We start from the raw sequence: 17,690 nt of genomic DNA on the forward strand, positions 1-17,690 counted from the left end.
CATTAACCCATTAACTCTCACTTCAAATACTGCCTTTGGCTCTGAAATAGTTTACAGGGCTCTCTTCTTGGGACGATCTAATCTAGCTACTCCTCAGTGTACTTTTCTTGGGGCATCACTATAATCAAGTTACATTTCCACTTAAAGATTTTTCAATGGTATAACACCTTGCCTACCAAATAAAGTCCCAAATCCTTAAGTGAAAACTAACAGCCTTGATGCATGGCTTCAAGAAACCTTTTTGGCCTCCCTCAATTCCCACTGTTCCTTCTCACAGTGCATACAGCCATCATGCTTCTGTGCTCTGCTCCCACCCTCAAAGCTAAAGCTCAACATCTGCCCACTGAAAGTCTTCTCATGTTTAAGAGCATAGATCAAATTAAATGCTAATTCATCCATTAAAGTCTTCATTGTTCTTCCAAGAGATAGGATCTCTCCTTCTTTGGCTCTCTCAGAATTAAATGATTAAGAGTTGGAAGTCTAAGTCTCATTTACATGTGAAAAAAATACTTCTACCACATCCAGCCTTAATTTCAAGACATCTACAAGGAAGAATATACTCTCTCCAAAGGTAGCACATTCTATCTTTTGGCAATTCTAATTGCTAAAAAGATTTTCTTCATATAATATTTAAATATGCCTCTCTGTGGCTTCTATTCATTTTTCTGTTTCTAATTCTAGAGGAAGGAGAACAAAATAAATCCTATTGCCACAATGGCTTATCCTAGAATTCAGACAGAATTCAAAAGCAAGCTCAGTGGTCTATAGTTTGCATATCATTCTTCCCTTTTTTAAAAAATTAGGATATTTGTTTTTCTTCAGTCTTTCAAAGTCAATACCTCTCACCCATTTACTAGTTGTTTAGTATGCACATAGTTCATCTAAGCTTGATGACTAATTCATCAAGACCAAATAGGTGCTCTCTTACAACCTTCCTATTTATCTTGGGCTTCACTTCTCTATCAAGAGTTTTGTTGTATCCTTTCTCATCCTAAGATCATTTTTCCAAAGCAAAAATGAGTCTGACTTGGCCCTCTTTCACCATTTCTATCATTTCCTCAACCTGCCAGAGTACCATACTTATCCCTACTAGGTCTGCCTCCAGTATATGTGTACTGAAATGAAATAAAACCTCATTTACAAGCTAATGTATTTGAAATTTATAAAATCAAAACCATTCAAGTGTCCAATAGTACTCACTTATTTCAAGAAACATTCAATATAATAAAATTCTGAAAATGTCAAAGAAAATTTCAAATATCTGACAATCTCCAAAATATTACATGAGTTAAAGTATTTTTTTAATTTGCAAGTGCAAAGTGAGCTTTATAGATGAATATAATATTTTAAAGTTTAAACAAAATTTTAACTGAAAAATTAAGTTTCTCAGATATTCCAAATAGAAATTAAAACATTTCTTTTAAATATAATTTTGCTCTTAGGAAAAGCAAAAGACTTTCATCTAGAAATTTAAGGCCATTCCAAAACATTATTCACTTTCTGAAGCATAATTAACTTTTAAATGATATGTTAGCATTCAGAATAAGAGACAGAATACTCTGAACACAAAGAAACATGCTTTTAATTAAATAACTGTACCATTCAAATTCCAGTTTGTATCTTCTTTTTCTGTTTTAAAAGAAACAATAAAGAGATGTGGTCCATCCCTCCATGTTGTGGCTACAACATCATCCTGTAAGGGGAAAAAATTATTTTATGGCAACTAGAAATAGCCATTTAAAACAATTATTTACTCCTCATGCTTTAAATCAAGTATCAGTTGTTGAATTTGTTTTCAATTTGTAGCAAACATAGATTATAGAAGTCAGAACGATGTTGAAAATATCAAATATCTGTTTTATTTAAATAAATCTGTTTTAAGTATTATCATACTGGGCCAAAAAAGGGGCAGTTTTCTTTAAACTTCTCTCCAAAAGCCACCTTTCTATGCTACCCCATCTTTTTTTTTTTTTTTTTTTGGTAGCTATTTTCAACATCTAGTTTTTCTAAAACAATAGTTCAGAAAATTTCTGAAGAATATAGATTAAAAGCAAAGGATAAAATTCATTTAACTCTAAGAAAAGCAGTGGGGGAGAAAAGACTTGGGACTTGGAACCATAACAAACTGTTACCTTAATGAGTTTGGGCAAGTGACTTTTCTTCTCTGGATCTAACATAAAATGGAACTATATTGATCTCTAAGGTCCTATTTTTAGCTCTAAATTCCATGACTACAAGATTCTCCTAAATTCACTTTTCTCAGAATTACTGATATGCTATAATTCTCCACAAGTATTATCTTCCCTTGCCCCTTCTATCTACACTCTATGGTTGTTTCCTTTGCTCTCTCTTTAATGCTTTGTCTGACCCATTCCTATGAGCTTAAATAATCTCCATCAATATGGAAACATGCTTTGCATGAAAGCACAGGTAGAGCCTAAATCAGACTATTTACTGCCCAGAGGAAGGGAGGCAGGATCTGGATTGCAAAATGTCAGAAAACAATCTTCAAAAATTGTTTCTACATATAATTGTTAAAAAAAGTTTAAATGTCAACTGAAAATGAATAAAATTAATCTCTATCATCTGGCTTATGTCTTTTCTTTTATTTCTCTTGGGCAAAAGGTAAAAGGCAGAGAAATAACAGTTTGGAAAAAAGAAATGACATCCTGAGATCATTAAATAAAAACCTTTAAAACATGCAATGTATGTCTCCATTTGAAAAATCCCAATCCTAAAACTCTATTTACAAATTACCTATTCTGCCTCTTCTCCAAACACATGCAAATTGCCAATTCAGCATAATAAAACTGCCTATTATCCAGGGATAGATTTTTTTCTGGAATTCTTACTAATGAAAATTAAAATTTACCATTGATCCTTGCAAATCTGGAAACTTTTTCATATTTATTACTGTTTGCTCTTTACTCTAAAAAGAGAACAGATGATTGATATCAACAAGGTTAACTTGAAATAAAAACTGTTATATGGTACTTTCTGAAAGGAAAAAAAATGAACAGTTGTCAAAGATAGCACATACCAAATGGGAAATGCCTCTCTACATAAAATATCTGAATCTCAAAGAACAAGTTGAGTAAGAGAGGCAAAAATAAAGCACTGGTATTATTTTTTAAGTCTACAATACTTAAAACTAATAGATATCACAGTTTAGTTGTTTTATAGAGGACCCACATTTTAATAAGACAAAAGAAAAAAATGACACTTAAAATAATTAAGAGGTTTTAAATGGTAGAATGTATGAGGAAATCTTAAAGGAAAAGGGATTTAACACTTAAGAGAAAACTAGAGATTTGACCATAGTCCACTAGACCTAACAATTACTCCTTTTTGCCTAAGTCCACTAGATGTGAAATAACTCCTTTCACTAAAAAAAAAAAAAATAATGGAAAATAACCTCTACTTATAAAACTTGGAATGAGATTTCAGGGATCATATATTCTCTTGAAATTCCTTTGCAACCTTTATGAATAGTCAATATACAATTAATCAAGGATATGGGCTTAAAGTTGGCTTAAATGCTAGTAATATACACACATTTTGTATGGGAAAAACAAATATTAAAATAAAGCTCTTAAAATAAGGAAAAAATATTTTTGTAATAAAAATAGCTTAAGAAGTTTTTTGTTTTGTTTTGTTTTGCAAAAAACTAATCAATTTATAAATTGATGGTAGAAATCCCTTTTAGGAAGAAGGAAAAGACCCAGTTATAATGAAGACAAAGAAATGAATATGGCTTCCCACTGTGGCCCTCGACTTGGGTTAGTATGCAGGGGCTGCAGTGGGATAAGAGAACAGGCATGTAGAGAGTAAAGAATTTTCCTAATGGGACCTTTTAATGAAGGCACCCAAATAATCATTAGGTTATAATTAACCTTGAGGGACAATAGCTGGAGCAAAAGGAAAGGTGTAGTTGTATTGGAGACAAATTCCATGATTGGCTATTGCAAGGAAGATAGGATTCAACTTGCTTTTTCATTGATTGATCATATAATTCTGGAAGTTATCCCTTGACCTCCCACAGAGAGTCCCAGTCCCTACTTTATACACTGATGCTCTGATGCACAAATCTTTTGTGAATATATTTTGGGACAGAAAGTACAATTTAAAGAGCTGCTCTTTAAAGTATTAAAATATGAAAAATGAATTTTGGTGGTGGTTAGAGTCTTCTAAGACCCTAGCCAAGAATAACCTCATCTGAAGTGGAGAATTCAGGAGTTAGGGCAGTGATGGTGAACCGGTGGCACACAGAGCGCTCTCTGTGGGCATGCGGCCATCCTCCCCCACTAAGAGTTCATAATTAGAAAGGCAGAGGGCCTAGGATAGAGCTGCTCCCTTCCCTCTTTCCACCACCCTTCTGCCCAGGTGCCCAATGGAAGTTCACAGGGGGTAATATGGACAGCTCACAAGCAGCAGAGCAGAAGGGGAGCAGAGAGTTTGGGTCACTCCCAATCCCCTCTCTGTTCCTCACTTCACCTGCCCCTCTGCCTATCAGCCCAATGGGAGAGCTTTCTTCCTCCCCTGTGTGTGTGTGTGGGGGGGGGGGGTTTGGGAGGGGGAGTAGAGAGGGGAGACGTAGGATGCCTGGCATTTCATCTCCAAAAGGTTCTCCATCACTGAGTTGGGGGATAAAAGTTGGATTTTATGATATCAAAGGCTGTACTCATGATCTGTTATACCCAATAAATTAGAAAGAAAGCTACATCAATTTCTAATGATCACACAATGAAAAATCACAAAGTTATAAATTTAGCATGAAAGTAAATACACTAAAATAAAATGCATTTCCCCAATACTTTATTAGTGATACACACAAAACACTTTTAAAGAAGAAAAAAAGCACTCTACTGAATAGTAGATAAAAATTAAACACTTTCTGATTCAGTGACTAATAAAAATTTGTTGACATTTGCATTAACTAGAAAGAAAAAATGTTAATATAATATTCTGGAAATTCACAATATACTCACACTCAACATAGGAAACATCTGTAAACTGCTGTCACAATTCAAATGTTCACTTTTTTGCTTGCGACATTGTTTTCCTTGGAAATAATCATTACAGAAGTCTTCGTTGCCACTAAGAATGTGTTTGTCTAACAGTTCCTACCAAAAAAAGTTTAAGATTGCTTCAATTTTGCTTTTTGACAGGGGTAAATTGAAGCAAGTTTTAAAATAGTTTAAAATGATCCTACACCTAAATTTTCAACAATGAAAAGGTGACTACTTGCAAATGCAGTATTTATAAAGTTGACTTAGAAATGCAGTATTAATAAAAGTTCACATTCAAAAAAGAAAAGTGGATCAAAAAAATTTTTTATTATTCAATTTTATTTTTAGCTCCAAATTTTCTCCCTTCCCACTTCCCTTTTCCAACCCAATCATGTTTTAATTCAATTTCAGCTGCAAATTCTTTCTTTCCTCCTCAAATCCTCCCATCCAACAGCTACCTATTGAAACTAAGGCTAAAGAAAGAATGCTTAAGAGACAGAGAAGAACACAAAAGATAAAAGAGGTAATTTTGATTACATCAAATTGAAAAACTTTTGCAGAAACAAAAATGAGTCCAGCAAGAACAAGAGAAACTGCTGACTAGAAAAATAAATGTGTTAAATAATGGCCTTCTGGCCATGATATAAGACCAACAAGCATTCCCCAGTGAATACATATTCAGAGGATATAAATAAACAATTCTCAAAAGAATGCCATCTATTAACAATATAAGACTTCTCCAATCACTTGGGAAAAAAAAAAGAAAGAAACCACAACAATTCCAAGGTTTCACCTCATACTCAGAAAACTGGTAAAGATGACCAAAGTTAGAATTAGTCAATGTTGGAGGGGCTGTTGAAAAAATGAAAACTGAAATGCTGTTGGGTGCAGTTATGAATTGATCTAACCATTCTGGAAAGCAATTTAGAATTATATGAAGGAGGTGACAAAGATATTTATTTCCTTAGATGCAAGTTAGGGAATGCCAATTTTTCTTCTTTCCCATTCCTTTGTCATTCTTCCTCTTTCTCACTCCCCTTTCACTTAAAATATTTGTTCTCTTCTTTCTCCTAAATATTTTCTTTCTTAACTGAGCCATAATATGGAACTGAAACATTTATTAAAGTCTTATGATCTCTGTTCTTAATTTTTAAAGTTCATCTGGAGAAAAATTGTTTTTCTTATATTTTTATTAATTTAACTTTTTTATATTATGTTGGTGAAGAAGTTAGGGGATTAGTATTCTAGAAAGACAGTTTAATTGACTTAATCTGAAATCTCAAATTAGTGGCAAAATTAGGACAATAAATTAAACTCTTTTAATTGTCTATTAAACTGAAAACTCTGTGCTAGATGCCAGAGAAACAAAGACAGAAAAAGAAATCCCTTGTCCTCAAGTGTGGGAAGCCAATAAGAAAAACAGAGTATCAAATAGATAAAAATTTGAGACTCCTCTTTTGACTCCTTTTCTGATCCACACCTTTCCTTATTAGAAAGCTTTAAGCTCTTAGCAAACCGGCAGCCAAAAGGTTAACATTCTCCCCTTTGGTCAGGAATGCAGCTGCTGGGTCTCAAAAAATGGTTTTAGACATTCAAGGCTGAAAAATTCAGGGGCTTCCAGACCCAGCAAAATATTCCCAGGCTTAACTGATAATGAGGCAGCTACAATCCAACCTTGTACTCTTATCTTCACCTTGAAGTTTCTGAGGTTTCTGTGTGTTGCCTAAACTTATTGCAATGTCTCTGAAGCTGTAAAACTCTGTGTTTTTGGGTGAAAGGGAGTTTGAATTTTCATATATAATAAACTTGTGACTCAATGACACTTCGGAGAAGCAGCTATGAGTTAACTGTCAAGATCGTCTCCCATGTCCCATTATTTACTTATCAACTAAGCAGTCCTTATCAGAAAGAATAAATAGATCTGGACACTCAAGGAGCTAATATTCTGCTGTAGGGTTCAATATATACACAGGTAAGTATACAAAAGGTAATTTGAGAGGGGAAAGAACAATAACAACTGGGAAGGTAGTATCCTAGAGAATCAAAGAAATTTCAAGAAAAACATAGCAATAAGTTTAGCCTTCAAGGACCATATGGATCCAAAAAGATATAGATGAAGAACAAATGTTCTAGGGATGAGGGCTTGCTTGCTTAAATTAAATGTAAAGCCCTTATCTTTTAATCTGACACTCTAATATTTTAATATATTCCTGGTCCCCACCAATTCTAATTAGCAGCACAATCCTTAAAACATTTGTGTTTTACTTACTTCCATCTTAGTATATTCATTGTGACATGCATGATATTTCAAATGCCATTCTATGGTAAAATTCACAGGCTCAGGACAGCTGAATGACTTAACTGTTTAGAAAGAAAGAATCTCATTTTACATTGAAAATATCAATTACAAATTCAAACAAAGTATTTTTCTAAGTAACCCATTTTGAAGTGCTTAATGCTTTCACTCAATAAAAACAATTTATTCAATCCAAAAAAAGGTAAATAACATAATTAAAATACTGCACAAACTTAAATGTTGCTAACACAGATTAAATCCAATGTAAGAGTCATGTATATCTGTTATCAGGCTAATCTATTTGATCCACCAAGTCTCATATCATCCTACAATTGTTTTCTATGCACTCATCCATAAAGACAAAGGCAGCACAGTTGAAAATGCAAAACTCCTTCAATTAGTAATTCTTTTCCACAGAGAAAAGAAAAATGACTAAATCCTTCTAGATTAATACAGAATGGAGGATTACTATCAAGAGACTTTAGAGATCATCTAATTCTTCATTTTACAGATGAAAGAAAACAGAGATTAAATAATCTGTTCAACATCCCAAAACTAGCAAAGACTAGAATCTGATTCTCTTATTCCCAGTCTGGACATTTTCCTACTTTGCTTTGCTGCCTCTCCTAATAATATATAATTGAAAGAAAAAGATAAGTTTTAAAAAAAACAGACATCTCTAATTTTTTAGCTAATGGGATTATGACTATGGGAACTGTGTGACTCAGAAAAATTCAGCCTTGGAAATTATAACATTTCAAGTTAAAACCTTATAAAGTTGCTAAAATATGTCTTTAGGAAAAAAACCATCTCTCAATAGTGTTATACTTACTTTTAAGTTTGATTTCAGTAGAATTAAACATAGTTTTCCTAAATATTAATGGTCTTGATCCCTACAAAGAAAAATTAAAATGTTATATTAGTCTTAAAGGTATTTAAAGAGCTTGTTATTTAAACCTTTTCTTTACTGCTTAAAATTAAAGCATTTCATTTTGCTACAGAATATATATAAAACTGCACAATAAGCATGTGATCTGAAAATAAATACTGGAAAGATGGCTGCCTTAGTAGCTGTTCAGAAACAAGTATCAGTCAACTAATCAATAAACATTTATTAAGCATCTACTATGTGCCAGGCATTGTGCAAAGATACTGCAAATTCATTTTTTTTTTTTGCCAGTTAAAGGTAAGTCATGATCCCAAGTAGATATGATGGGACATCAATTTGTAAAGAAGCATAGATTAATTTGAATCCAATTCTACAACCCTCAGGACATGTTCTAAAAACTTTCAGGAACAGAAGTCCATTTCCCTCATATAACTATAAGGCTAAGTGATACTGGCCTAAACCACAATAAAATAACTAATCTGATTTTTAACAAATGCTGAGAAGAATTGAAATTTCCTTCTTTTTTGATAGACCAGGGTGGTCCAGTAAATACAGAAGCAAGACCAGAGTTTTGATAATTTTTCTCATGCTACCTAGTCATATAAAACTGCATATTTTAAAGCACCAAAAGTTATTTTTTTCTATGAAGACTGTATTTATTTGAAAGAAATCATAGGGTACATTTTAATTGCTTATCGTCAAAACTATATGTGCATTATCTAATACCTTAACAACATGCAAGTTTTCTGCCCATTATTTTGCATATATACTTAATTAACTATTAGCATAATCAAGATGAATGGTATTGGTTATCTTTTTCATCATAAAACCTAAAGGTTCTCTACAAGTCTCTGCCAACAAACAACACCTGGAAAGGCTTCAAGTTCCACCTGTTAAAAGGTTCCTAGAATAGGGTAGCTGAATCCAAAGAAGCTTTTCAAAATCAGAAGTAAATTTTCTTTGAAAATTGTAGAGTCAAAAAGCTCTACTGTTGCATATTTCCATCTCACTTCAAGAAAGTTACCATATTACAATCCTTTATTTATTTTAGTTTCCATTTGTTTAGCAGCATAAGAACATGCTATTATGTAGTCTGCTCTTAAAATTGTATTTAAAAAGGAAAAATCATTTGTAATGGAGCAAGATGTAAGGAACAAAATACTAGAAAAATATTTTCTTTGAATATCTTCGGATTCCTTTGCAATCTCCAATTGTAACAGGAAATGTTTTATCACAGTCAACACTGTTTTTGTCACAAGCCTAACTAAAATCACTGAAAATTTGGAGTCAGTGGGTCCAAATCCTGACTTGGTCCTGTCAAATCTTGCCATTAAGTTACTTACCCATTCAGGTCTCAGTTTCCTCATACATAAAAGGAAGAGGTTAGATTACAGCCCTAGAGCCCCTCAAGCTCTAAGTCTTTGATCAGGAGGTTATCCAATAAATGATGAAATGTGTATCCAGGGCAATTCAAGGGGTCATCTGCCAAGGCTTAAAGGAGCTGTAATCTATATTGGTGGAGGGAGTAAGTAATCACATGGATGAATTTAACTTCTAAAATACAAAATATTAATAAAAATTGCTAATTGCTTCCTATTAAGCTTGGCCTAATTTCCTTCAGACATTAATTAGTTCTATGAAAATGTATGTGACTAGTAAAGAATGACTATTTCCCTTTCATTATTTTCATCTCATCTTTCATCTTCATGTTTGAACAAATGTCTGTCTCTGCACTGAAATATTCTGTAGATACCCTGAAAACATACTTATCTCTACTTATCTGACACTTATCTCCAAGAATATGCTTCAATACAACTACAGATCCATAATTTGATCAATGTGAATACTCTCTCCACCTTTGTCCATCCTCTTAGCCCCTTAGCATATAAGCTGTGTTGCAGTTAAAAAAACAAACATACACCACAAACATACACCAAGCCTACTTTCTGGTGATAAGTCACAATTTTAACTTGACAGGTATAAGCGTGACTGATCAATGATACTGAATGCCCTTTTACTTCATAAGGACCTAGAGACCCACATCATGAACTAACAGAATCAAGAACTAACAGAGGAACTCTATAAAGCATGAAAAAATCCTGCACCATATATATATCGCTAGTTGCTAGGTTTATTTAAATAAATAAGTTATGTCCTCTTAATATATATGTTGTACCTATTCTCCCACCTAAACTCCCACACAATCTGTTCCTATTGAATCAGGAATACAATAACCTTTTCAAAGCTATATTGTCATCAAAGGTTTTATCCAATGTCTCAGTGATTACTTTGATATCAAATTTTCCTCCTTAAGTTAGGGTTCCCAGTTTGCCTTTCTGGTTATCAATATTTTGGGGTGTGTGTGTGTGTGTATGCATACATACATATATACACATTTAAGGCCATAGTTTTACTAAGGTTTTTTTTTCAATATTATGTATGTGTAAAAAAAAGTAATATGTATATTACAGGTTTTATTGCTGGCTTCCTTTGTGGATTTTGCTTGGGAAGTTCTGGCCTATTACACTTCCTATAATGTACCTATTATTATATGTGTAGTATAGTCGTTTTGGAGAGTTAGAGGAACTAATGGAGAGAGAAGTAGACTAAGGACCAAGGATCTTTCTATGCTTTCTAATGGTTATCTCCCTTTAAGAAGTCATAAACCAATGCTATTTATTGTTTTGTTTTTTTCCTTAAAAGAGCACATGTCCCCTCCCTTTTCAGGAAGTACCTCATACAGAATGTTCAGTTACAAGTGAGATCTTAGCTCCTTCAGTAATCCTTCTTTCCTTTCTTCTCTGAGACTGTATATTTAATTACTTCTGACTTTATTTTTAATTTGTTATATAAATGGCAAAACTTAAGACAATTAAGAACAGGAAATTATTTGTCCCCAAAGTTCAATGGCAAATTAATGTCTCCACTTCAAGAAATCTTTAATCAAGCTTATAGGAAGTAATAAATGTGGTGCTCTGCATTTACAAAGTTTATGATTCTGTAGAAACACTGCAGACATGAAAAATACAAATAAGAGTATTCATGAGCCATTTTACTTCTACCACTCTACTGCAATGATAACTATAAATTTCTCTGTTAGCTTTAATGCAGAAAGAGATTCTTATAACTCCTAGAAATATATTCAAGGTCTAGCTGAGTATATATCAGTATTGAGATTAAGTCAAAACATCAAACTAATCTATCTCCAATGGAGAAAACACTGCTCTCATCCAACTCCTGGATCCATGACAAAGCATCTGATCTATGAAAAGGAAAAGATAACCATCTTCTCTTCTGCCTTCTCTGCAAAAATTTCCCACAACTCTACCCTTTCCTTTTTTGTATTTTATAATTACTCTCCAAGGGCAGCTAGGTGGCTCAGTGGATTGAGAGCCAGGCCTAGAGATGAGAGGTCCTGGGTTCAAATCTGTCCTCATTTCCTAACTAGGTGACTCTCAGCAAGTCACTTAACCTCCATTGCCTAGACCAGTGATGGGCAACCTTTTGAGCTTGGTGTGTCAAAATTTGCCAAATAACTGAGCATAACTTGTGTGGCATGTCACTTTGAGAAAAAAAACCCATAATTTCATGATAGTTTAAATAACAAAAATGTATAATTGTAATATATAACTGTACTTAATAAACCAAAATAGGTATATTAATATAGGTAGAATTGTCATCTACAGTGCATAGAGTGTCTATACTACACTACAGCAAATGTTTCAGCCTCGGCATTCGGCCCCCTGCTTCTCTGTATGCGGCAGTGTGTCATCGAAAATGGCTTTGTGTGTCAGTGCTAACACATGTGTCAGAGGTTTGCCATCACTGGTCTAGACTTTCCCATTCTTCTAACTTGTAGCCAATATATAATACTGATTCTAAGACAGAAAGTAGGGGTTTGAAAAATAAAATAAAATAATTGCTATTCTCCTATGCATTTCCTTTCCATGTTTTCTCATGGTGTTCTCTTGTTAAGACATTTTCACCTACTCACTCTAAAATTAACCCTTTCAAACACTCCCTCAAAAACTTTTCCCTCTACCTTTGTATATTCAGAAATAGTGATAGTCATAATCTATGAGTAAATTATATATTTATTAAAAGCCAGTCAACAAGCACATTTACTATGTGCCAGACAGCATACAAAATGTACAAGTAAAATTACATCTTGAATTTGAAGTCACTATTTCAAATTCCTCATATTTGTCACTTGTATGATTTACAATTCATTATCTGTAAAATGATACAATTGGACTGGATGACTTTCAAGAACCTTTCCAGCTCTAAATCTATGCTATGATTCCCAGTATGAAAATTCCCACCACCAACCTAAAATTTGGTAAATAATTCCTAAGGAATTGCTTAAAGCATACACAGACATTGTGGAATATGTCCAGACAGTACTGGACTTGCAATGAGAATGCAGGTTCAAATTCCTGTTCCACTACCTATTTGACCTTGGGCAAGTCACTTAAACTCTGTCTCAGTGCCTTACCTGTTAAGATTAAAAAGTGGAATTAGATGGTCTTTTTCCTTCCAATTCAAAATCTATGATCCCATCAACTTGCTAGGGTCACAAAGCTAGTGTCATCACAACATGCCTAGCCTTCTAACTGGAGGTATCCCCTGTCTCTCATCTCTAAAATCCATCTTTAGCTTCAAAAGTCATTTATCCAAAGTCTTCCCAGGTCAAAACTTCTTCCTCCTCACTCTCAGCTCCAGTGGCTCCCTATTACCTCCAATATCAACAACAAAATCCTTTGTCATTTAAAGCTCTTCATAATCTGAATCCATCTTGCCTTTCCAGTGTTCTTATACTTTAAAATAAGTTGATGTTCAGTACTGTATGACTCTGTGACCCATTACGGGGTTTTCTTGGCAAAGATATTAGTGATTTCCCATTTCCTTCTCCACTGGATTAGAGCAAACTGGAAGTTAAGTATTAGTAAGAGCCTGAGGTCAAATTTGACCAGACCCCAAGCCTAGCTCACTAGCCACTGAGCTGCCTCTTTTTACATTTTACTCCCCTTTATACACCAGAATCCAGCTATACTGGCCTAATTACTGGCAGGTCAACAAACAAGACAAGTTAGTCCTCCATCCCTGCCTTTGCATGGCTGCTCCCTGTGCCTGGAACATGATCCTTCCCTTACTCCATCTCCCTTGGCTTCCTTTAAGATTCTAAAGTATGACTCAAATTGCTAAAGCCTCCCTTTTAGACTAGACTACATTTGATCTACTCGATATACAGCTTACATACATAGTTATTTGCATGTACTCTCCCCCATTCAAATGTGAGCTCCTTGAGAGCAAGGAACTCAGACAGCTAACATAAAGTAAGCTCTTGATAGGTAGATAATATAAATGCTTGTTGGCAGTCAGAAGTTAGCTTTGAACATGTCTTCCAGAATCCAAGGCAAGCACTCCAAACAAAAACAAACAAACAAACAAAAAACCTCCACCAATAGGCTATTCTCTCTGAAGTCAATGCAAGCAACTGTGAGTTTAAAGCCCAGGCCAGGGATGTATCGTCCTCTGGGACCAGTTTTGCAGCCCACCTCCAGATGCGATTCCACCCAAGCTGCAAGCGGGGTGGCTGTGAGTTAAGGGGTATGTTGCCTCCGCACCCCAGGCCTCTTAAACACGTTGCCGGGGTCCTACGATGTAAGGCTCCGATCTATACCCGCCCATAGACTCCAATGGCGAGCCTCCACACAGGGAGGGTCTGTGAGGGCCTTGACCTTGGCTTTGACGTAGAAAGGGGATTAGAAGAGAAGGGGGAATAGACTGAGCTCCTGCGGCTTCCGGGAGGCCGGAAAGGCACCGCATCCAGCCCCCGGCCTCGCCTCCTGGAGCCTCCACTTACATTGCTGACGGTAACGGCCCAGCGCCCTGGCTCCGGGGCGGCCCCCGCGCTTCCGCACAGCCAGCAGAGGAGGAAGAGCAGCAGCGAAAGCGCGCTGCGGTGGCCGGGGGGGAGCCGGTGTGGCGAACTGCAAAAGCGGCGGCGGGAGGGGCGGGGACCACGGCTGCTCCGGTTAGGATCCGGGAGCCGCTTCCCCCGGAGTTGGCAGCAGGCGGCCATGTTGACGCAGAGGCCTCACCTGCTGCCCGCGTGACGCCCGCTCCACCCACTAGCCTCCGCCCCCCCCTCGAGCCCTCACCTGCCACGCGGCGGCCCCGCCCCCTGACCCCGCCGTAGCCTTTTGTGCACTCGCGGGAACCCCAGTCCTGGAGTTGGGGAAGGTGAAGACTGTTTCCGAAATCCCCCTGTGGTGGGAGGAAGGAAACCCGGGTTCGGGAGGGCTAGACTCTCACTAGGCCACGACCCGGGCATCCGAACCCTCTATGCAAAGTTTCAAAACTGAAGGATGGATGGCAGTGAGATTCTAGAAACTGTGAGAATGAGAATGAGTAGAAGAGACCAGAGAACCCCAGAATGGATGCCCGGACGGCTTCAGAGCGCTAAGAAGGACTGACGATTTGACAGGCCTCAGAAGCCTTGGCACGGAAGGATCCGATTCCAGTGACTGAACAGCAGGAGCTGCAAATACGGGGTGTCTCAAAGGTCGGGGTGCAGTTTTAAAGCCATCACAGCTTAGTTGAGTGTTTTTTAACCTCTTACCTTAGAAGCAATACTATAAGACTGAAGAGTGGTAAGGGCTGGGCAGTAAGGTTTAAGTGACTTGCCCAGGGTCACACAGTTGGGAAGTACCTGAGTTCATATTTGAATGCAGGACCTTCCATCTCTAGGCCTGGCTCTCAAGTCAACTAGCTGCCCTTAAAGCTTAGTTTTAAAACCTCCGTGTAAAATAAGCTCTAAGTCCTACTCAAGCTTTTAGGACAACCAGTAGAGTGTTTATGCCTCCCTGCCTCCAGATTGATGGAAAATGGGATGTTAGTAGTGGTAGTGACAGTGACAATAATAAAGTGATTTTCCATTTGGCACTCATAATTTGCAAGAAGCAAAGGATTGGAATGCAAAGCTCCTGGTGTCTGGTTGTCCTGCATCACCACTAATGTATTTGCTGAAAAATCTGCTGCTTCTTAAAGAAAGTCTTACTTTGCTTACCCTAGCTCAACATTAAAATTCTGAATTTCTCTCTGTATTTTGAGGAAACCTGAAGCATAGAATTGTTGATGATTGTAGAAAGTGGTAAATGGTTGGGGGAGGAGCAGGCTGTAAAAATGATGATTGCTAATGGTGACAAAAACCAACCTTCAAAAACTGAACAGAACAAGAGGTTTAAAAAAAGCAGAATTTTAAAGCATTTTAAGTGCAATCTATTTGTCAAGGCACTGCTAAGAAGTAGGGAGAAAAAGGAAAAAACAATTTGTTGCTACTTCTACAAAACTGATTTTAGATTTTTTTTTAAGTTTGCTTTTTGTTGCTTTTTTTGCAGTATTGAATATTTGAATAAGTGCAAAAGCATCACAGAGAAGGTATGTTAGTAAGAAGGATCGATTAATCACATTCATATAAACTATGCTTCATACATACAAAAAAATGTATCTTGGTTTTTCATGTACCTACTTGACTTGCTTCCTTTTACCCCATATTTTCCTGTCTTTCTTCATCCACCCATTCCATTCACTCCAGATTTCATGTCAAGGCTAATCTCTCTGTCTGTACTCAAGATCCATCTCCTTCCATCACCTATCCCCTCTTCACTTTCCAAAGACTTATTCTTTTCTGCCTACAAATGTAGGTCTTATTTATTTATAGGTGTCTGGTTGTGTGATTTCATTGGTGTAGTGAATCCTAGGTAGAGAAACTATTTCCACTGGTATAGCTGGGCAACTCACCTATAATTTATAGTTTTAGGGAGTTGACTGAATGACTTGTCCATAAAAATGTTGCTTATGTGTATGAGGCTCAATTTTAACCTAGGTCTTCCTGACTCCAATGCTGGCTCTCATTCCATTAATTATACTCCCTCTCTAATATTTAAGCAACAAAGATAAAAAACAGTCTTCTGACCTTGAAGCCTGAAGTAGCTATCATCCTTTTTTTCCCAGACTATTTTCCCTTCCCCACCAGACTTCCTGAGAGTAATTTTAGCTTTCTCCACTTTCTTGCTTCCACCCAAACCAATTTAACAAAACTTTTATCTTAAAATATGATCAGTTCATCAAATATTTATTATACAGCTGTATGTAAAGCACATTCTACTAATATGCTTTTTTAATTTTATTTTTATATTCTGAACTTGACACCAAATCAAATGATCATCTCCACAAATTAAAATTATTTTTAAATAAACAAAAACAAATATAAAATGTATTTATATAAAAATAAATAAATGTATTAAAATATAACAATAATAAAATATAAAACAACATAAAATTGTAATACAAGTAAATATATGACAAATATATTTAACAAATTTTGTAAGTACTAAATAAATATATCTCAAATACATTTAAATATTTTAATATCAAATATATTTTAAATAACTTTGAAAATATATAGTTTAATAAATTATTAACCTACAAATAAATAAAATTATTAACTACAAAGTAGAACAGTAAAAGAAGATTGCACATGAAAATGAACATTTTTATTTGTAATTTGTATCCTATATGCTTAATCAGTGCCTGGCTGAGAGTAATCTTAATTTTTCACTACATAACCTCTAAGATGTGCTATTCTGTGTTTCCTTCTGCCCTTTCTTTTGTTCTCTTCTTTTATTTTTAAAAAATGTTTTAATGACCCGCTTTTCCTTCTTTTTCTATATTGTTTTAGCAAAGTTTGCATAGTTTGGCTATGACTAAAAATATGTTACTTTCTCCATCCCAAATTCATTTCTTTGTTAGGAGGTAAATAGCATTCTTTATAGATCCTTAGGAATAGTGTTTTCCCTTACAACATTGTTAATCTTGTATAAATTGTTCTGGTTCTGCTCACTTCACTCTGGTCCAGTTTATAAAAATCCTTCTTACCTTCAAAAATCGTATTTTTCAACAAATAAATAACCAACACTATTGGTAGGGGGGAGGGAGGGAGGCATTTGCAGCTATAGGCAGGAGATGTATTTTCTTTTTTAAACGTTTGTTTCATGAAATATTCTCAATTAAATATAAAATTTTTTAACAATCATTAAAATTTTTTTTAATTCCAAATCCTCTCTCTCTCTTACCTCTCTCCTCAACTTGAGAAATCAAGCAATTTGATATCAATTTTACATGTGAAGAGGATAGAGTACTAGGCCAGGAGTCAGGAAGAGGCATCTTCCTGAGTTCAAATCTGGCCTCAGATACTCATTAGCTATGTGACCTTGGGCAAGTCACTTAACACTGTTTGTCTCAGCTCCTTATCTGTAAATTGAGCTATAGAAGGAAATAACAAACTACTCCAGTATCTTTGCCAAGAAAACCCCAAATGGAGTTAGTTACAAAGAGTCTGACTGCATGAACTTCCATTCCAGACCCAGTGTTCTATCCACTGTGTTACCTAGCTACCCTATATAAGCTTAACTATAAAAGATCCCATCAT

At 35.5% G+C, this 17,690-nt stretch overlaps 1 protein-coding gene across 1 annotated transcript in view; it reads right to left on the minus strand.

Moving 5' to 3' along the window:
• Window positions 1-14,279, minus strand: part of TMEM87B (transmembrane protein 87B) — a 48,261-nt gene extending 33,982 nt beyond the window's left edge. The window contains exons 1-6 of the mRNA XM_044659506.1: window positions 14,061-14,279; window positions 8,138-8,198; window positions 7,279-7,370; window positions 4,989-5,123; window positions 2,873-2,929; window positions 1,600-1,693 (exon numbers count right to left, since the gene is read on the minus strand). Of these exons, the coding sequence (XP_044515441.1) occupies window positions 1,600-1,693; window positions 2,873-2,929; window positions 4,989-5,123; window positions 7,279-7,370; window positions 8,138-8,198; window positions 14,061-14,279 (658 nt within the window). The remainder of the gene's footprint in view (window positions 1-1,599; window positions 1,694-2,872; window positions 2,930-4,988; window positions 5,124-7,278; window positions 7,371-8,137; window positions 8,199-14,060) is intronic.
• Between the last annotated feature and the right edge of the window lie 3,411 nt (window positions 14,280-17,690).

This window comes from Gracilinanus agilis, chromosome 2 (genome assembly GCF_016433145.1).
Source record: "Gracilinanus agilis isolate LMUSP501 chromosome 2, AgileGrace, whole genome shotgun sequence".
NCBI lineage: Eukaryota > Metazoa > Chordata > Mammalia > Didelphimorphia > Didelphidae > Gracilinanus > Gracilinanus agilis.